The sequence below is a fragment of the Cuculus canorus genome, chromosome 4 (assembly GCF_017976375.1).
Source record: "Cuculus canorus isolate bCucCan1 chromosome 4, bCucCan1.pri, whole genome shotgun sequence".
Taxonomy (NCBI): domain Eukaryota; kingdom Metazoa; phylum Chordata; class Aves; order Cuculiformes; family Cuculidae; genus Cuculus; species Cuculus canorus.
Window position 1 is genome coordinate 3,758,714 of NC_071404.1, and position 20,420 is coordinate 3,779,133.

Consider the following 20,420-nt stretch of genomic DNA (forward strand, 5'->3'; position numbering starts at 1 on the left):
CAAAAAACAACCCAGCCCTCTTCTTCCTCCTCCTCCTCCCCTGGGAAGGGGTGACAGAGGCATAAATAGCAGCCGGCACAGCACAGGGGCAGATGCAAAGCGAGTGGCGGAGCGTCCGGCTTCCCCTGGCACAGCTGCGGGCACCCTTCGCCATGGCCGAACCTTCGCTGCCCCTCTCCTTCCTCTGCCTCCTCGCCTTGTCCTCTGCCTGCTACATCCAGAACTGCCCCCGGGGCGGCAAGCGAGCCCTGCCCGACACAGCTCTCCGACAGGTATGGGATGGGATGGCATGGGATGGCATGGCATGGCATGGCAGCTTCAGGGGGACACAGTGGTTCCATGAGGTGCAGAATCTCCCCATCACCTGCGGGTGACATCACCCTTGGCCACACCACGGTCCCACAAGCAGCACGGTGCATGCCGGTTTATTTGGGAGGGCTGGAGGAGATGAGATCTTGGGAAGAAATGTTTTCCTGTGAGGGTGGGGAGGCACTGGCACAGGTTGCCCAGAGAAGCTGTGTCTGCCCCGTCCCTGGAGGTGTTCAATCAAAGCCAGGTTGGATGGGGCTTGGAGCAACCTGGTCCAGTGGGAGGTGTCCCTGCCCATGGCATGGGGTTGGAACTGGATGACCATTAAGTTCCCCTTCCAACCCAAACCATTCTATGAAGACACACCCAAGGGCACATAGTAGGGCAGTGACAGAGGAATGAGCACCCTGAAATGCTCTTGTCACCTCAAAGAAGGGACCAAGCTTGGTGACAGCCAAGAATTCTCATTGAAGGATATGGCAGGCACCCCACGGAGTGGGGAAAGGGAGGATACGGGGTGCAGTAGGGAGCCCCAAAGCAGGGGCAGCACCAGCACGAGGCCACTCTGCTTGTGGCAGGGACAAGACAGGCCCCCCCGTGCCACCCCAAGGGCTGGCTGTGTTTGAACATAAAGGGGTGTAAGCAGTGGGTGCTCCCTTTTTTGGGGGTTCAGCGGGGCTCAGCGGTTTCTTCCCCCAGTGCATGCCCTGTGGCCCTGGGAACAGAGGCAACTGCTTCGGCCCCAGCATCTGCTGCAGCTCCGAGCTGGGCTGTTACCTGGGCACGGCGGAGACAAAGCGCTGCACCGAGGAAGACTACCTGCCTTCACCCTGCCAGGCCGGCAGGCAGCCCTGTGGCTCCGGCGGCCGCTGCGCTGCATCCGGCATCTGCTGCACCTCCGGTAACGTAATGGGTGGGGGCAACTGGGACAGAGAGGAGAGTTTGGGGGGTCTTGAGGCCATGGGGGGATGGCGATGGCACAGGGCAGTCAGCGCTCGCCTTATAAAGGGGAAACTGAGGCATGGAGTGGCAGAAGTGTTGTCTCCATTTTGGGATGATTGAGGACAGACTAGATATAAGGGAGGGAAGCTTTATGAAGAGAGTGGTGAGTGACTGGCTCAGATTGCCCAAAAACACTGGCCCAGGTTGCCCAGAGAGGTAGTAGATGTGCCATCCCTGGAAACATCCAACGTCAGGTTTAATGGAGCTCTGAGAAACCTGATCTGGGTGAAGATGCCGCTGCTCCTGCAGAGGGTTGGATTGGATGGGCTTTAAAGGTCTATTCCGATCCAAACCATTCCATGCTGCTACGATAAGGGCTTGGAGCTCCTTCTGGAGCCACCACCATCTTTCACAGCCAAGCCTCTCCCATGTGCTGGAATGAGCCCATCCAGCTCCACTCCCTGGTCACTGGGAGGAATAAAGCTGGAGCATGAGGCGTGCAGGCACCCCCAGCTGCCACCAACCCCTTCCCCACCTGAAAATAAGCCCCTCGTGGTCCTAAATAACCTATCCTACCCCGGCGTTTTGCTTTCTGCTGAAGAAACCTGCACGATGGATGCCAGCTGCCTGGATGAGGGCAGCGATGGGGCTCAGGAGGCAGCGGAGAAGAACCTGACGGTGCTGGATGGCTCGGCCGGAGATCTGCTCCTCAAGTTGATGCACTTGGCGAACCGGCAGCAGCAGCAGCAGGGCAAGCATCCCCTCCTCTGAGCCAGAGCGCCGGGCGTCCCCTTCCACCATCTCCGATCCTCCCACCGCAGCCTTGTAAATATGAGACCCAATAAAAGTCCTCGTGCACTGTGATGGCTTCATCTGGGGTGCTGGGGATGGGTCACAGCGGGGTTCAGGGCTCCGAGGGGCATGGGGATGGCAAGGTTGGAGCTTGGATGGTCTTCATCCCTGCTCACTAAATCCCCATCCAGCCCCGTGTGGTTCAGCTCCCACCCACAGCAGGTTTTGCTAGACTGGGAGCAGGATTTGGCCCCTTGTTGCACAAAGGGGAAGAAGCCCAGGCAGAGCTGGTCTTTGGGACATAGTCACCAAATCCCACCCCAGGAGCCCCAGAATAGAATCCCTAGGTTGGAAAAGACCTCGGAGATCATCTAGCCCAACCGTACCTGTCCACTACTAAACCAGATCTCTAAGCAGCTCTCACTGGTGCAGAGCACCCCAGCACTCCCAGTCACACTCCCAGTCCCAGGAGACTGGGGATGGCTTGGACGTGCCACTACTGTGTTACCTCTCAGCCAAGAAACCTCTTTGGGGCAGATTTAGATCCCTGTTGCTTTCAGGAACCGGCATCACAGGCAGCTTCAAGCCACGTCTGCTAAAAATGACAAAAAGCAAGAAAAAAACATACACACAAAAAAAACCCACCCAAGAGTAAAAGGTTTGGGCTCCCAGCTTCACACTCTCCCCTAGTCTCATCTTTTCCCACCATCTCCTCCAGACACTGATGGGCAGGATCAGTCCCTGGTGATTAGACCATCACCCCCCAAGTGTGGGGTGCTGCTACCCCAGCCCCTTTTCAGGTCTCTTACCCCGACAGGGTCCCTGCTCCAGGCTCGCTCTGGCTGGGATCTGGCAGTGGTGTAGGGGGAACACTCGTCCTTTATAACATCCCCGAGGGAGGTGGCACCTCCGGAGAGGTGGAGCTCCTCCACGCCAGAAGGACCCATCCTGCTCCCACCAGCTCCCCGCACCTCCAACGGGGTGCAGGATTGATCCAGCCCCCAATCTCCGCAATGAGCATCATATTCCAGCCCTGGGGAGGTGGGGGGACCTGAAATCACCCCAAAATCTTTGGGAAAGCAGCAATGCCAACAGGGACAGTTGACCCTGGACACCCATGGAATGAAGAAATGGGGCTGATGTAGCCCAGCCCTGGTGTTCAGCCCGTCTCGGGATGCAGGATGTGAACCCCACACCTCTTGCAGTAATGGGGATGCAAGGCTGAGCCAGGATGATGCTCCAGGCTGATGGGAGCCTCAGCACTGGGGTCCAGCACCTGGAGCTGATCACTGGGGAGCAGGTGGTTCCACATTTATCTCCTCAAGATGCTTCCTAACCCCACCCAGGAGGGTGCCAGCACCCCCAAACCAGCCACAATGTCTCCTGGGTGGTGGTTTCCCCCCCACCTCACACCACAGCAGGCGAGCAGTTGGTGCTGAGCTACCGGGATGGCACCTGGCAGATGCTGAGCTCCACTTCCAAGCCATTCACATGGACCACAGCACCCGGCTTCTCCCCAGGGACCAGAGGTCACCGGCTGCCTGACTCTAGGCGGATGACAAGGACCTGGTTGCCCTCACTGCCGGCTGCTGTGATCAGGCTAAGTGGCTGATTTTAAAGCAAGCCAAACGGGAGGAGAAGAGGTCACGGATATTGGGCTCCAGGCTGCCTAATTCCCAATTAAGAAGGTGCAGGGAGGGAGCAGGGTAATGGTCTCTATGGACACATGACTTGCCTGCAGCAGAGGAATTTATTCAAGGCAGGACGCTCTTAATTGTGATAATGAAGGCGAGGGGTTGGGGTGAGCAGGACCTTCAGCCTTCAGCCCTGTCCTCAGTGCTGTTTCTCCAGAAAGTGCTTCACCTGCTGACAACGTTGCCCACAGCACCATCTTCAAGCCCCATGTGTGGCTCCAGGACAGAAGCAAGGGAGAAATTTGGGGTTCCAGGCCTTTGCCAAGGAGGTTTGGTGTTCCCAGGCTTCCTTGGTGCTGTTAGAGCAGGTAGGGATGGGCTTGGTGTCACCATCATCCCAGAGCAGGATGAGCCCAGCGCTGGGCATCTCCCAAAGGCCACGCAGAGATGGGTGGAGAGGACCAGCACCGTGCACCCCACCTCAGATCCCACAGACAATCCCAGAGGAGGATATGAGTTTGGTTTCCTCCCAGCAGACGGGAGTTGAAGCCAAGGGAAGCACAAAGCCTCTGCTCACCCGACTCTTGGAAGGACACATCCCACCAGGCTGTGGAGATGCCCCCCTTCCATCCCTACCCAACCCATGCCAGCAGTGGGACAAGCCACAAAGAGTCGGCAGAGAAGGGACCCCAGCCCCAAACCACATCCGCAGCCTCCTCACGTTCTCCCAGCCGTCGTCAGAGTCATCACCAAGGAGAAAACCAACACCTTGGCCTTGACCTCACGTCCTCGACCTCCAGCTATTAGCCGAGGCCTCTGGTGTGGAAAGCAATGCCTTTTGATTTTTAAGGGAAATGGGTGACGCCAGTGCCAGAATGCGTAAGTAGGAGCTGGGACAATATATAAACGTGCCCGCTGGCCGGGATGAGAAGCCAAAGCTCCTCGATCCACAACCATGCTCTGCAAGGCCCTTGCCAGCTGCCTCCTGGGGCTCCTGGCTCTCTCCTCCGCTTGCTACATCCAGAACTGTCCCATCGGAGGTAAACGCGCCGTCCTGGACATGGACATGAGGAAGGTAGGTCCAGCGGGAGCCAGGCGGGATGGGAAACGTCCTCATCTTCTCCCAACCTTCCTGTGGGGAAGATGCCGGCAGAAGGGAAGGATGGACCAGGGGCAAGGCTCAAACCTGATGCCTTTCCAAATACCTCTTCCTCCCGCTGTTCCCGGAGCAGTGCCTGCCCTGCGGTCCCAGGAACAAGGGCCACTGCTTCGGTCCCAACATCTGCTGTGGGGAAGAGCTGGGTTGTTACCTCGGCACCTCCGAAACCCTGCGCTGCCAGGAAGAGAACTTCTTGCCGACACCCTGTGCATCCGGAGGCAAAGCCTGCGGCAGCAACGGAGGGAGCTGCGCGGCCCCTGGAATCTGTTGCAGCAGCGGTGAGCGCAGTACCAGTGCCGGGACCCTCACGGGGGAGAGGTTATGATATCGGGGATGCTCCTCAAGGATCAGCTTTGCCCCATCCATCTCCCCAACAGCCAGGGTCACCCCAATCCAGGAAGACCAGATCCCAACCCCAGGAAGGAGAGAATAACCCACGGGGTTCCAGGGAAGGGGAAAAGCAGAGAGCAACCCAAAGCAGGAGACTAGCAGAGCGGGGAAGCCCACGGTCCCTCTCACTTTCATTATGGCTCTCCAAAAATCCCAGCCACCTCCCTAGGTCAGATGAGATCCTGATACAAATCCTGGGGGGAATTCTGCCCTGGTGTCAGGGTTCAAAGCAAATGCAACCTGGCTTGAAGCTATTAACACATGGGGGTCTCTGAGGACTGGCTCCCACCATCCCGCTTCACCCAACACTCTCCCCTTTCTCTCCCGGTGCAGAGGGCTGTGCCCTAGACTCCTCCTGTGACCATGAAATGCTGTTTGCTTAGACCACCCTGGGAGAAAATCCGGTGCAATCCTTTTCCTACAGAGTTGTGCCAGCCAGGCATTACGCCAGGAACAGACCTGCCGAGATCTGCAACTCCGATTTAGATGATGATCTTAATTAGAAATAAAACTTGTACAGAAAAAAACCCCGATGTCTGTGGTTTTTGTGCGCTTGACTGGCAGCTCAGGAGGGAAAAAAAGCCATTTTGGGGAAAGTATAGATAAAAAGCAAGCATTTAGACCAAATTCCTGGAGCCAATGTTCTACCTGAGGGAGGGCAGAAGGAGCTGTGGGCAGTCAGCAAACACCAGGAAGTTCAACAATCCATGGGTTTGGGGCAGAGCTCACTCCCAGCACTCTCGGAGGCTCCAAAGGGAAAGCGGCTCCATCTGGAAGACCACAGCGAGTCTTGAGAGGCTCCAGCGAGAGCCACGACCAGAGGAGTGACAGCATCATCCATAGCAGAACCCCCAGGTGGGAAACAGAGGCGGCTGAGGAGGGGAGGAAAAGGGGATACGCACAAGCCAGTATTGCTCAGCCGTTCTCTGCACCGTTTTCCCACTCAGCGACACCACCAGGTGGGCAAAAAAGGGTTTCAAGAAGGAGCAGGAAGAGCGGAACAGTTAATTCCCTCTCAAACAACAACAAGCAGAGCGTGAGCATTCCCCACAGCACCATTCAGACCTTGTTTTCTTTCAAAAGGGTCAAAACACCAACAATGCTGGGCTGCTGAGCCAGGATCTGCCACGTGGGAACGTGGGAGGGATCCATACTTACGGGAGGTGGGATTGAGAAGAGAGACGAGCAGGCACAGGAACAGCAGCAGCTTTGCCATTGCTCCCAGGCCTCAGACAGAGGCTTTTGGGGCCCAATTCCCTCTCTCATCCCCCTTCTCGCAGGTGTTAACCTTTCACAAGACACACAGCCGGAGCCGCAGGCTACCTCCAAAAATTCCATGGGCAATTTATCCATTGAAAGGAAGGAACTGGCTTATTAGCAGAGCCTCAGGCCAGCCCCGGGCCACGGCCGCTATGATAACACTGTCCGTTGAACAATCCGCCCCTCCTTGTCGATGGCAAAGTTGTAGTTGCGAGGATTGTCCAGGCATTCCTCGATCCGTGCATCCAGGTTCTCAGGGGTGATGAAGGATTTGGCTTCCTCCTGGAGGAAAGATAAGCAAAGAGCTCTCAGAGCACGATGGTGGCTGAGTCGCTATCGGCAGCGCAGGAGCTGCTGATGCCTGCAGAGCCCATGGATCCCCAAGACCAGCTGGGGCCTCAGCAGGAGCCGGATCCGAAATGAAGAAACCTTTATCCTCTCTGTAAGGATTATTCCACCCTCTGTTTTCACAGCTCTCCCTTAACCTCCATCCCACCCACAAGCTGCCAACACTCTGGGAAGGTGCTAACGCTTCCGAGCTTCCACTCTGGGAAATAAGTCAACTGCTTCCACATCGCTCCCACCAGCTGCCATCACATTCCTTGCCACAACTGCTGGCAGCTCCTACCTGCAGCTGGAGCACCTCCCTCTCCTTCTCCTTCAGGAAAGCTTCCATCTTCTTGGCCTTGTTCTCCGCAGCCTGCACCTTCTGCTTCTTCTGTTCTTCCTCTTCTTTCCTGATCCTTTCCTCTCTGCCACACAGAAAGGAAAACAGAATGAGAAGGCTTTGCTGAATGCTTACGCTCAGCAGGGGGAGACAGGGTAATCCTTCGGGATGCAAATCCCACAGGACAAAGGGGAATGAGTCAAACAGCTGCACCAGGGGAGAGGCTGGCAGACCCCAAGTTTGTTCAGAGGTCAAAACTGTGGACATTGTCTACCTGGACTTTAGTAAGGCCTTTGACACTGCCTCCCACAGCATTCTCCTAGAGAAGCTGGTGGCTCATGGCTCGGAGGCGATTCCTCCCCTCTGCTCTGCTCTTGGGAGACCCCACCTAAAGTGTCCAGTTCTGGAATCCCCAATACAAGGACACAAAACCGTTGGAATGGGTTCAGAGGAGGCCACAAAGATCATGTGAGGGCTGGAGCATCTCTGCTGTGAGGACAGGCTGAGAGAGTTGGGGTTGTTCAGCCTGGAGAAGGCTCCAGGAAGACCTTAGAGGAGCTTCCAGTACTGAAGGGGTTACAGGAAAGCTGGGGAGGGGCTCTTTACAAGGTCCTGGAGTGACAGGATGAGAGGGAACAGCTTTAAATTGGAAGGGTGAAGATTGAGATTAGACATTAGGAAGAAATTCCTCCCGATGAGGGTGGTGAGGCCCAGGCCCAGGTTGCCCAGAGAAATTGTGGCTGCCCGATCCCTGGAGGTGTTCAAGGCCAGGTTGGATGGGTCTTTGAGCAACGTGATCCAGAGAGAGGTGTCCCTGCCCATGGCAGGGAGTTGGAACTGGAGGGGCTTTGAGGTCCCTTCCAACTCATTCTATGGTTCTGTGAAAACCCTGGCTGGGTGGCCAGGCACAAAGTTGAATGGAGTTAAATCCATATGGTTACCAGTAACAAGCAGTGTCCCCAGTGCTGGGACCAGTTCTGTTCAATGTCTTTATCAATGACACAGATGAGGGAAATCAGTGCTCCCTCAGTCAGTTTGCAGATGACATGAAGTTGGGTGGGAGTGTTGATCTGCCTGAGGGTGGGGAAGCTCGGCAGAGGGATCTGGACAGGCGGGATCCATGGGCTGAGGCCAACTGCACAAGGTTCAACAAGGCCAAGTGCCGAGTCCTGCACTTGGGACACAACAACCCTGCGCAGCTCCAGCCTTGGGGAAGAGTGGCTGGAAAGCTGCCTGGCAGAGAAGGACCTGGGGGTGCTGGCTGACAGCAGCTGAACATGAGCCCTGTACTTGGCATTGATGAAGCCACACCTCAAATCCTAGGGTCAGTTTTGGGCCCCTCACTACAAGAAGGACATCAAGATGCTGGAGCACATCCAGAGAAGTGGAATGGAGCTGGGTAAGGAGCTGGAGAACAAGGGTTACGAGAGGTGGCTGAGGGACCTGGGGCTGCTTAGTCTCCAGGAAGCTCAGGGGAGACCTTAGCGCTGTCTACAACTGCCTGAAAGGAGGTTGCAGCGAGGTCAGGGTTGGTCTCTTCTCCCTAGTAGCCAGTGACAGGACAAGTGGAAATGGCCTCAAGATGCACCAGGGGAGATTTAGGCTAGACATCAGGAGGAATTTCCTTACTGGAAGGGTTCTCAGGCACTGGCAGAGGCTGCCCAGGGAGGTGGTTGAGTTCCCATCCCTGGTAAAAGAGGAGTAGATATCACTTCAGGACGTGGTCTAGTGCCAAACTTAACGGAGCTGGATCGATGGTTGAACTCGATGAACTTAAAGGTCTTTTCCAACCAAAACCATCCTATGATTCTATGAAATTCAGGTCTTCATAAAAACAAAGCCAGACTCTGGGCCAGGTGTGGAATTTTGTTCTGCACAGGGCAGAAGGGAAGGACGCGGCCCCAGGCTGACCTGCGTGCCCGCTGCCGGGCATTCTCCTCATTGTTCCAGGCCATTAGGCGCTGGTGCTCCTGCATCAGCTCCACCGAGTCCTCCCCAACCAGTGACGCCTCCCGCTTCTTCTGCAGCACCTCAGCTCGGAACTCAGCCCTGCAGGGAAGGAGCAACAAAAAGAGGGCACTGAGCTCCAGTCTGGGGCCAAGTTCTCCCAAACCTGCCCCACAGCAACCCCACAGCCAGCCCCTTGCCCTACAGCAGCCCCAGATCCACCATCCCTCCCCTGCCCACACTAACCTGGGGTCTGGCTGCCCCTGCTCTCAAGTGGCTCCAGATCCGCACAAGCCTCTTGTGCCCCACAACAGCCCCATAGCCTTATACCAGGCCCTCTGCCCCACAGCCAGTCCCAAAGCAGCCCCATGCCCCACTACAGCCTCATACTGTACACCCAGACCTAGGCCTGGCCCTGCTCACCCAGTCTCCTGCCCCACAGCCAGCCCCATAGCCAGCACCTTGGTCCACAGCAGCCCCATACGAGGCCGCACTGCAGCCTCGGCCGCACAGCAGCCCCACACCCAGCTCCACACCCAGTTCCCTGCCCCATAGCAGCCCCAGTTCTTTACCCAGCCCCATGCCAGACACTACATCCAGCACTGTGTTCTATAGCAGCCCCACATCAGCCTCACAGCAGCCCCAATCCTATACTGAGGCCTCAGCAACCTTAACCCCACACTCAGCCCCATAAGTTGCCACTAACTCATAGCAGCCTCACACCCAGCCCAATAGCAGACCCAGTCCCCTGCCCCACAGCAGACCCATAGCTGCCCCAGTTCCCCATCCAGCCCTATACCAGAAACTACACCCAGCCCCTTATTCTACAGCAGCCCCATATATAGCCTCACCGCAGGCTCTGCTCCACAGCAGCCCCACACCCAGTCTCCTGTGGCATAGCAGCCCCAGTTCTCAACCCAGTCCCTCATTCAACAGCAGCCCCACACCCAGCCTCACAGCAGCTCCAGTCCTACACGCAGCCCCCAGCAGGCCTAAACCCACACCCAGCGCCGACGCCATAGCAGCCCCACATTCCTACCCAGCCCCATACCAGACGCTACACCCAGCACTCCATTCTGCAGCAGCCCCGTACCTGGCCTCACCACAGCCTCTGCCCCATAGCAGCCCCACACCCAGTCCTCTGCCCCATAGCAGCCCCAGTTCTCTACCCAGCCCCTCATCCTATAGCAGCCGCACACCCGGCCCCACACCCAGTCCCTTGCCCCATAGCAGCCCCAGTTTTCTACCCAGCCCCACGCCAGACGCTGGGTGGAACACCCTGTTCTACAGCAGCCTCACAGCAGCCCCAGCCCTGACTAGCCACACCAGCAGCCCCACGGCCAGTACCGGAGCGCCCCGAGCAGCAGGCCGTGCAGCCGGTACCGCTCGGTCACGGCCCAGAGCTCCTCGGGGTCCACGGGCGGTGGCAGCTTCACCCGCGCTGCCTTGGACTTGGCGGGCGGGTCAGTGCGGCTCTTTCGGCCCCGCGAGGGGACCAGGCAGGGCCCGAGAGGAGCGGCGGCGGCGCCCGCGGCGCCCCTCAGGGCCGCCGCCGCTCCGCAGCGCCTCAGAGCCCGCAGCATGGCGGGGCGGAAGTGACGTCAGCGGTGCGACGGGCGGGGAGGGGAGGAACACCGGATGTTTCCCTGGCGCCCGCAGCGGGGAGGGACAAAGAGACCTCCCACCCTCCCAAACAGAGACTCACCCCAGGACACAGACACCCCCACCTCCAAAACACAGCACCCCCCTCCCAAACACAGACTCAACCCAGGACACAGACACACCCCCCCTCAAACGCAGACTCACTTCAGGACACAGACCCCACCCCTCCCAACACAGACTCACCCCAGGACACAGCCCCCCCATCCAAAACACAGCCCCCCTCTTCCCAAACGTTTCCCCCCCCGTGGGCCGCAGCCCCCCCAAATCCACAGCCACTCAGTTCAGGGTCCCGCAGCCCCTTTATTGCCCGGGGGGGGCGGGTCCCGGCGCAGCGCGGCCACCTGCGGAGAGGGGGCTGGTGGGGACAGGACCGCGGGGGGGGGTGTTCCCCGGGGTGTCCCATGTCCCCCCCCTTGCTGTGGGTACCCCCTCCCAAGTGTCCCACCCCCCCCTCCTGTGTGTCCCCTGTCCCCCCCAATGTCCTGTTCCCTCCCAGTGTGTGTGTCCTTTGTCCCTCCCTGTGTCCCCCCCCGTGTGTCCTGTCCCACTCAGTGGCCCCCCCAATGTGTGTGTGTCCCCTGTCCCCGCAATGTCCCCTCCAATGTGTGTGTGTCCCCTGTCCCCCCCAATGTCTCCCCAGTGTGTGTCTACTGTCCCCCCAATGACGCCCCCCAGTGTGTGTGTGTCCGGTCCCCCCCAATGACCCTCCCCAGTGTATGTGTTCCCTGTCCCTTCCGTTGTCCCCTCCCAGTGTGTGTGTCCCCTGTCCCCCTCAATGTCCCCTGCCAGCGTGTGCGTGTCCCCTGTCCCCCCCATTGTCCCCCCACAGTGTCTGTCCCCCCGTGCCCCCAATGATCCCCCCAGTGTGTGTGTCCCCTATCCCCCCCATTGTCACTCCCACTGTCCCCCCCGTGTGTGTGTCCCTTGTCCCTCTCTATGTCCCCCCAGTGTGTCCTGTACCACCCAGTGCCCCCCCGTGTGTGCGTGTGTCCCCTGTCTCCCCCATTGTCCCCCCCAGTGTGTGTGTCCCCTGTCCCCCCAATGTCCCCCCCAGTGTGTGTGTCCCTTGTCCCTCTCTGTGTCCTCCCCGGTGTGTCCTGTACCACCCAGTGCCACCCCCAGTGTGTGCGTGTGTCCCCTGTCTCCCCCATTGTCCCCCCCAAGTGTGTGTGTCCCCTGTCCCCCCCAATGTTCCCTCCATTGTGTCCGTCCCCCCCCCGAGTGTGTATGCTCCCCCCGTGTCCCACCAAGTGTCCCCCCCTGCGGTCTATATGTGTGTCCCCTCGGGTCCCCCCTCGTCTTTCTCCTCCCCCAGTGCCTCCCCCCCCCAGTGTGTGTGTGTCCCGTGTCCCCCTCATGTCCCCTCCTGTCCGTCCCCCACCCAGCGCCTCCCGCCACGCTGTTTGTCCCCCTCCAGTGTCCCCCCCCCTTATGGATGCCCCCCCATTCCCTCCCCCTCCGTGCCCCCCCCCCAAATGTCGCCCCCCCCGCCCTGTGCCCCCCCCAATCCAGTGCCACCCGCCGTGTCCCTATTTCCCCCTATGCCCCCCCCTCCCCAATGTATGTGTTCCCCATCCGTCTCCCCCTCCCGCTGTGGGTGCCACCCCCGTGTCACCCCCACTGTCCCCATTCCCCCCCAACCCTCACCAGCAGCGGCTCCCGGGGGGGGCACGGGGGGGAGAGGCAGCGCCGCAGCAGGGGGGGGACCTGCGGGAGAGCGGGGGGGGGTGACATGGGGGGGGGGACAAGGGGACACGGACAGGAACCCCCGGGGGGGGGGGCAATAAAGGGAGGGGGTTATGGGGGGGGGGGGGGTAAATCCCAGGGAGGGGAATGGGAGGGGGGATAAAGGGGGTGGGCTATTGGGGGGGTAAATCCCAGGAGTGGGAATGGGGGGGGGGGGATAAAGGGAGGGGGTTATTGGGAGGGTAAATCCCAGGAGTGGGAATGGGAGGGGGGATAAAGGGGGTGGGTTGTTGGGGGAGTAAATCCCAGGAGTGGGAATGGGGGGGGGGGGATGAAGGGAGGGAGGGTAAATCCCAGGAGTGGGAATGGGGGGGGATAAAGGGAGAGGGGTATTGGGGGGGGTAAATCCCAGGGGGAGGGAATCGGGGGGGGATAAAGAGAGGGGGGTATTGGGGGTGTGTGTGTGTGTGTAAATCCCAGGAGAGGGAATGGGGGGGGAGATAAAGGGAGAGGTTTGTTGGGGGGGCAAATCCCGGGGGGGAGATGGGGGGTCGGTAAATCCCAGGGGTGGGAATAGGAGGGGAGATAAAAGGAGGGAGTTATTGGGGGGCTAAATCCGAGGGGGGGTAATTAGGAGGGGTAACCCAGTAATTAGGGGGATAACTGGGAGGGGGGAAATAAATCCGAGGGGGGGGAAGATAATCGCGGGGGGGGGATAATCCAAGGAGGGGGGAATAATCCAGGGAGGGGGAGTAATCCAGGGAGAGAGATGATTTGCAGAAAGGTAAGGGGGGGGGGGAGTTAATGGGGGAGGGGGCAAATCCGAAAAGGGGGGGATAATTTGTTGGGGGGGGGAATAAATCCGAAAGTGGGGAGTGTAATTGAGTGGAGAGATGACCAGGGAGCGGGAATAATCCGAGGGGGGTTAATCCCAGGATGATAATCTGGGGAGGATAAATAGGGGGGGGGGGGATTATGGGGAGTGGGGTAAAAATAGAGCGTGGGGTACAAATTCATTGGGGGGGGCACAAATACGAGAGGGGTGTTCTCTGGGGTACAGACCCCAAGGGGGGACAGAGGGAGGGGGAATAATCCATGTGGGATGATGGTGAGCATCACTGGGAGGGGACGGGGCTGTCACTCGGGGGGGGGGGGGGGGATATGAACCTGGGGGGCTGTGTGACTCCGGGGGGATGACAATGGGGTCTCGGGTCCTACCTGCAGCCCCGGGGGGGCCCTGATGTCGCGTTTGCCCCCCGGGTACCACCCGTGGGACCAGTGCTGTCCCGGGCAGCGAGGGAGGGAGGCGACCAGCAGGAGTGCCAGCAGCAGCGACAGCCGGGGGGACATAGCGGGGCTGGGGGGACAGGGGACACTGAGCCAGAGGAGGGGAGGCATAGGGGACACTGAGCCAGAGTGGGGGGACAGGGGACACTGAGCCAAAGGGGGGACAGGGGACACTGAGCCAGAGAGGGGGACAGGGGACACGGAGCCAGAGGAGGGGGATAGGGGACACTGAGTCAAAGGAGGGGGACAGGGGACACTGAGGCAGAGGGGGGACAGAGGACACTTAGCCAGAGGGGCGGGACAGGGGTCACTGAGCGAGAGGAGGGGGAGATAGGGGGCACTGAGTGGGGGGGGATATGGGGGACACTGAGTCAAAGGGGGGGGACAGGGGACACTGAGACAGAGAGGGGGACAGAGGACACTTAGCCAGAGGGGCGGGACAGGGGACACTGAGCGAGGGGGGGGAAATAGGGGACACTGAGTGAGGGGGGATATAGGGGACACTGAGCCAAAGGGGGGAGACAGGGGACACTGAGCCAGAGGGGGAGACAGGGGACATTGAGCGGGGGGGGGGGGGAACAGGGGACACTGAGACAAAGGGGGGGGGACAGGGGACACTGACCAAGGGGGGGGGGATAGGGGACACTGAGACAAAGGAGGGGACACTGAGACAAAGAAGGGGGACAGGGGACACGGAACCAGAGGGGGGGATAGGGGACACTGAGCAGAGGGGGGGACAGGGGACACGGAGACACTGGGGGGGAAAAGGGACACCGACCTCCCTGGGGGTCTGAGGGGACAGGGGACACTGAGCCACCAGCACCTACCGCAGGGGTGCAAAGGGGGGGGTCCCTGTCCCTCTGACACCCACATGGGGGCTGCAAAGGGGGGTGCTGTGAGGGGAGAAGGGGTCCTGTCCCACCAGTGCCCACACGAGGGGCTCAGGAGAGAAGAGGTTGGAGGGATGAGCACCCAGGGCTGCTCCCTGGCATGGTTCGGAGGTGGAGATGTTGGAGAGGCACCCATGGGTGCTGGTTGGGGTGGGTTGAGGGATGGAGACGCTGGAGGGCTGAGCACCCCAAGATGCTGCGTGGGGTGGGTTGGGGGATGGAGAGGCAAAGGGTGTGAGCACCCATGGGTGCTCTTAGGGCTGGGTTCAGGGACAGAGATGCAGAGGGTATGATCGCCCATGGGTGCTCTTAGGGATGGGCTATGGGTTGGAGATGCTGGAGGGAGGAGCACCTATGGGTGCTCTTAGAGGTGGGGTTGGAGATGCCACCACCCCAGGGTGGTGTGGGGGTTTGGATGCAGCAAGGACAGCCCCCAGAGGGACCACCAGGATCTGGTTCAGGGCAACAGGTAAACCCACCACCCATCCTTGCATCCCACCAGCGCTCCCCACCCATCACCCCACCGCTGGGGCAGCCTCACCTGACCGGGCGGGTGCTGGTGGCAGTGGTGGTGGCCGGAGTGGTGGCTGGAGCAGTGGCTGGAATGGTGGTTGGAGTGGTGACCAGAGTGGTGGCCGCTATTTGTAGGGTTGGGCAGTGATGACGTTGTGTCAGCCTCGCCACCGGTCCCATGGGGGACCATGACCTCACCATCAGCCTCCCCATCGCCTCCTTCCCTCCAAACCTCTTGGCACAAGAGCACAGCACCCTGACACCCCTTTTTTTTTGGTGGGAGGGGAGTCTGCCCTACTGACTCCCCTCATCACCACGGGCTCCTTTCCAAACACTGGGAAAGGGCCAAATCCATCCTGCCCCATGGCCAACACCTGCAGGGATGCTCTTGGTGAAAAGCAGGGAGAGAAGTGTCTGTGCCTCAGTTTCCCCACGCAGCACCAGCCCCTGTTTCACCAGTTCTCCCCCTATTTTGGGTTCATCGCCCCTCAAATTGGAGCTGGATGCTGGCATCGGCCACACAGCCCAAAGCTCCTGGCTCTGGGGATGCGACGGAACCCAGGGAGGGGATATAGGCAGGATCCAGCCCGGATTATTTCCAGCAGCTGCTCGCATCTCTGCTATTTGCAGTTGGATGCGGCCGCAGGATGGGAGGGTTAAAGGGCACAGCAGCTCCCCAGGACCCAAAATTCCCCACTGCCAGTGATCCTGGGAAAGAAGGAAAAGGGATACCTCATTGGCATCACTGGGGGTGGAGTGCTCAGGGTGCTTCCACGTCCCCATCTCAGGAGGGTCCGTTGCCCTTTCTTTGAGGTCCTCACATTTGTTTCGTAGAGTCATAGAATCACTAGGTTGGAAAAGACCTTTGAGATCGAGTCCAACCGTACCTGTCCACTACTAAACCAGATCCCCGAGCACCTCATCTACTCGGCTTTTGGACACCTCCAGGGATAGGGACTCCACCATCTCCCTGGGCAGCCTTCTTTCCGAGCGTGACTTCCAGCTTTGGCCTAAAGTGCTCCAAATTCAGGAGTGAAAGTTCCTGTTGAGGTTCATGAGGAGGTGCCAGGTGATGGAGTGGGGAGGATGGCAGCAGTGAGGTCATTTTTGAGGGGTGTTTTGGGCTGCTTGAGGGTCACCTTTCCCACATGTCATTGCTGAGCCACCTCCACCCTGAAAATTCCCCCTGGTTGGAAAAGCTGTGCTGGAAAACACAGACAGCCCAACCCATGGGGTGGCTTTTCCATGATTTCCTAGGTTTCAACCCCATGTCCCCAAGTCCTCCCTTGGCTGGGTGAGAATGTCACTGTCCCCAAGCCATGACACCCCTCCCTGCTCCCGATCATCACCCAGATTGCCCAGACAAATCCTTGGGGTGAAACCTCCACTCCGAACCTGCACTCTCAGAACCTGCAGTGGGGATGGAACTCTTCCAGTTGACCAGGGCATGGTCCCACCAATTGCAGGAGGAACAGGTTGGTGTTCCAGAAGACACCTCCTTCTAACAGAAAACCTATCAAAATAAACCAGATTAACCTATTTTTTTAATGCAGTACCCTATGGCCCTCAGGAATTTTCTTTATCCTTAGGGCTTTTCTTGGCCCTGAGGACTCTTCCCATGCCCTGGCCCATCACCACTGTTGAGGTTTCCTTGTTTTCCTTCTTCTGGAAGGTGAATGATAAAAACTATCAGTTATTTTTTTGTCTCCTCCTGCTTTGATAACCCAAATTCCCATGATGAAGCGTCTACAACTCCCTTGAAGGACGTTGGAGCATGGTGGGTGTTGGTCTCTTCTCCCAAGTAACGAGTGATCGGACAAGAGGAAATGGCTTCAAGTTGCACCAGAGGAGGTTAAGCTTGGATATTAGGAAAAATTTCTTCACTGAAAGAAGAGGCTTCACGGAAAGAGGCTGCCCAGGGCAGTGATGGTGTCCCCATCCCTGGAGGGGTTAAAAAAACATGCAGATGTGGTGCTCTGGGACATAGTTTAGTAGGCACGGCGATGTTGGGCTGATGTTTGGACTGGATGATCTTAGAGGTCCTTTCCAACCAATGATTCTAGGATTCTACGAGGAGGGCAGGGTCACGGTGGCACCAGGAAAGAGACACAGTGGGTGAGAACAGAACGTGGAGCTCATGAAGCCACCTTCTCCTCCAGCAGAGCCCTGACACCCCTCACTGCTAGATCTCGTGGGTACTATTTTCTTGGAGTGGGGGTAAAACCCAGTGCTCTGGTACCTTCTGAACCACCTCCACCTGTTTGGGCAGGTCCAAGATATGATACTAAACAACGATATTTCCTTCAGAGAGCAAAAATCCTTTTGATTTTCTGGGTACTTTTTTTTGGGGGGGGGATGAAATCCCAGTGGCCACTATGGTCCCTACGGTCACTGCAGTTTCCAAACCAGCAGTGCGTGGTGGCCTGGCCCTGAATCATGGATTGGTTTGGGTTGAAAGGGATCTTAATGCTCATCCAGTTCCAACCCCCTGCCATGGGCAGGGACACCTTCCACTGGATCAGGTTGCTCTAAGCCCCATCCAACCTGGCCTTGAACACCTCCAGGGATGGGGCAGCTACGACTTCTCTGGGCAACCTGGGCCAGGGCCTCACCACCCTCATCGGGAAGAACATCTTCCTAATGTCTAATCTAAATCTCCCCCCTTCCAATTTAAAGCCATTCCCCCTCATCCTATCACTCCAGGCCCTCGTGAAAACTGCCTTCTTGGCTTTCCTAGAGCCCCTTTAGGGCTGCTCTAAGGTTTTCCTGGAGCCTTCTCTTCTCCAGGCTGAAGAACCTCAACTCTCTCAGTCTGGCCTCACAGCAGAGGTGCTCCAGCCCTCACATTATCTCCGTGGCCTCCTGTGGACCTGTTCCAACAGTTCCATCTCCTTCTTAAGTTGGGGATTCCGGAACTGGACACAGGACTCCAGGTGGGGTCTCCCAAGAGCGGAGCGGAGGGGGAGAATCCTCTCCTTCAACAAGGAGGAAACCTTCTTGCTTTTGATACAAAAATCAGGATATTTATATATATACACAAAGACAGAACAAGCTTTTGTTTTTTTTTTCTTCTTTTCTTTTTAAACACCCGACCAGCAGAAAAATGTGAAACCATTTCCCTGCCGGTTCGGCAAAGCTTGTGCTTGTGGGCTTGTGGGCTCGGTTTTTAGTTTCAGATGACATCCAGGAGAGCTTTTTCTTTTTGTTTTCTTTTTTAAAAAGCCTTTACTCCCTCAAGAAAAAAAAAAAAAAGAGATTTACAAACAAAATAACAGCCTGTATCAGCTCTCCAGAAGAGAGGTGGTGTGACAATATTAATCCAAACATCACGCTATTTAATTCCCCAATAAAACATTGGAAAAAAAGGAGCCAACAGTATCTGCACTAACACTTTGCTACATATAAAATCTCCAGCTAATATGAAGCTTATGGTACCAACCTCTAAAACAGTTAAGATATATACACATATTTTTTTTTTTGGGGGTGGGATATATTAACAAACAGAATATTACAAAATATTAAAGAAGGCAACTCTTCTGTCATTTGTTTTCGGGGTGTGGATTTGCTTTTGTTTTTGTTTTACTCTCTCTTCATTTGAAGTTGGCGTAGTCTGAGAAGGCGTCGATATATTCCTGCACCACCTTGTAGCAGAATTCGTACTGTTCCTGCGGGAGTCGGGGAGAGCAGAGGGTTAGAATGAGATGGTTCCCACCTGAGATAGAATTTGATGCTTCCTGACTAGCTGGGACCAAGCGTGGTCAGGTGTCCTCAGCCCAGATGGAGGGCAAGAACTGGATTCCCACTCACGAGCAGGTCCCACCTCCTTTGCAACCCCCAAAACTGGGCTGTCCGCTCTCCTTCCTGGGGCGCCATCAGCAAAGGAAACTCTGCTTTTCTCTTCCTCTCCAAGGTCCTATCTTAGAATGTTCTGAGTTGGAAGGGACCCATGGGGATCATCGAGTGCATCTCCTGTCCCTACACAGGACAACCCCAACATTCACACCGTGTGGCTGAGGGAGATGGACAAATGCTTCTGGAATATTGTCAGGCTTGAAGCCGTGACTGCTTCCCTGGGGAGCTGTTCCAGTGCTCCACCACCCTCTGGGTGAAGAACCTTCGCCTAACGTCCAACCTAACACTCTCCTGGCACATTTTGCTGCTGTTCCCTCAAATCCTGTCATTGGTGACTAGAGAGAAGAGATCAGCGCCTACTCCTTCTCTTCCTCCTCTTCTGAGGAAGCAGTATCTTGATCCCCAAAAGACTTGTTTCTAAATCCCACAGCACCCTTGCAAACTCCTCTTGCAAGACCTCACCCAGACCTGCCTTCTCCTCCCCTCCCGGCCACGCTGCCTGTGCCACAGCTGATCCAGAACAAGTTTCCAGGCTCCTGGAGCCCATAAATACATGGGCTGTGGCTGAGGATGTCTCCAAGGAGGCTCCTCCAACTTGTGTCAGTGCTTAAAAGGAGCATGGTGCCTTCAGCCAGTCAAGCTCCACACCTCCAGATGTCCAAACAGAAGGAAGGGGTGATACCTCTTGCACCATCTCCTTCCCTTACTCTTCCACAGAGAAAACCTTCAACCGAGGAAGTTTCTGCTCAACATTGAGTCCCCAGCCCATTTCCACCGAGGTCTGGGGTGACAGGAGGAGCGCGGGGTATGCTCAGCTTACCAGTGTCTGCACCATATGTGGCCTCTGTAATCTTAAACTCTTCACCGTCTGAAAGACGTCAAGAATCCCTTCTGCCTTCACCCTTTCCAGGACAGTGCTCAGTGCACAGAAGGTGCCCGTTCTTCCTGCTCCAGCACTGGCAAAGAGAAACCAGAAGGACAAGGGAACCGTCCATTCTCACTGTGTTGGCTTTGCCCAGGGGATAATCCATAGGGGAGCCACCAGAGAAGTGGAGGAGCCCGCAATCCTGCCCCAGCCTCTCCCAGTTTAGCTAGGACATGCTCTACAAGACTGAAGCCTCTTTGCTTAGTCGAGCAGGAAAACCCCATACCACATCTGCTCGGGCTGCTCCTGCTCAGCCCAAGTCTTCTGAGGGACCTTTGACCACCTCCAAAGCTTCTTGCTGAGCTTTGGAGGGGTGGCCAAGCCCTGCTCCACCTGGGCCTTACCTGCAGTGCACAGTGATCGGGTGGTTGCCAGACTGCTGCTGCTGCTTCTGCACAGCAGCGATGATGTTGATCATTCCCTTTCCATCCCCGGGGATCCCAACTTCTGGCCAGCCATGGAAATGAAACTGCCGAATCTGTCGGCTCTTGTTTTCCTGGTGGAG

The 20,420-nt window shown here is 57.4% G+C and overlaps 4 protein-coding genes across 6 annotated transcripts in view; 2 read left to right on the forward strand and 2 right to left on the reverse strand.

The window, feature by feature from the left end:
• Nucleotides 1-2,037, forward strand: LOC104064518 (vasotocin-neurophysin VT). The gene is made up of 3 exons (XM_009566864.2): nt 1-272; nt 1,009-1,210; nt 1,853-2,037. Exons 1-3 carry the CDS (start codon nt 93-95, stop codon nt 2,020-2,022), a joined length of 552 nt encoding a protein of 183 aa, XP_009565159.2. The 5' UTR covers nt 1-92; the 3' UTR covers nt 2,023-2,037.
• A 20-nt stretch (nt 2,038-2,057) lies between these two features.
• LOC104064517 (neurophysin 1) lies at nt 2,058-5,567 on the forward strand. The gene is made up of 2 exons (XM_054064362.1): nt 2,058-4,752; nt 4,910-5,567. The coding sequence occupies exons 1-2, from the start codon at nt 4,633-4,635 to the stop codon at nt 5,159-5,161; spliced, it is 372 nt and encodes a 123-aa protein (XP_053920337.1). The 5' UTR covers nt 2,058-4,632; the 3' UTR covers nt 5,162-5,567.
• Nucleotides 5,568-5,754: 187 nt separating this feature from the next.
• MRPS26 (mitochondrial ribosomal protein S26) lies at nt 5,755-10,708 on the reverse strand. The gene is made up of 4 exons (XM_054064360.1): nt 10,448-10,708; nt 9,065-9,202; nt 7,115-7,238; nt 5,755-6,768 (listed from the first exon to the last, which is right to left on the reverse strand). Exons 1-4 carry the CDS (start codon nt 10,681-10,683, stop codon nt 6,637-6,639), a joined length of 630 nt encoding a protein of 209 aa, XP_053920335.1. The 5' UTR covers nt 10,684-10,708; the 3' UTR covers nt 5,755-6,636.
• A 7,748-nt stretch (nt 10,709-18,456) lies between these two features.
• The window catches only part of PTPRA (protein tyrosine phosphatase receptor type A), a 151,550-nt gene continuing 149,586 nt past the window's right edge, over nt 18,457-20,420 (reverse strand). For all 3 annotated transcript variants that reach the window (XM_054065427.1, XM_054065426.1, XM_009566861.2), the window contains 3 exons: nt 20,260-20,411; nt 19,811-19,946; nt 18,457-18,803 (listed from right to left, as the gene is read on the reverse strand). In XM_054065427.1, coding sequence (XP_053921402.1) covers nt 18,729-18,803; nt 19,811-19,946; nt 20,260-20,411 — 363 coding nt within the window. In that variant the 3' untranslated portion in view covers nt 18,457-18,728. The remainder of the gene's footprint in view (nt 18,804-19,810; nt 19,947-20,259; nt 20,412-20,420) is intronic.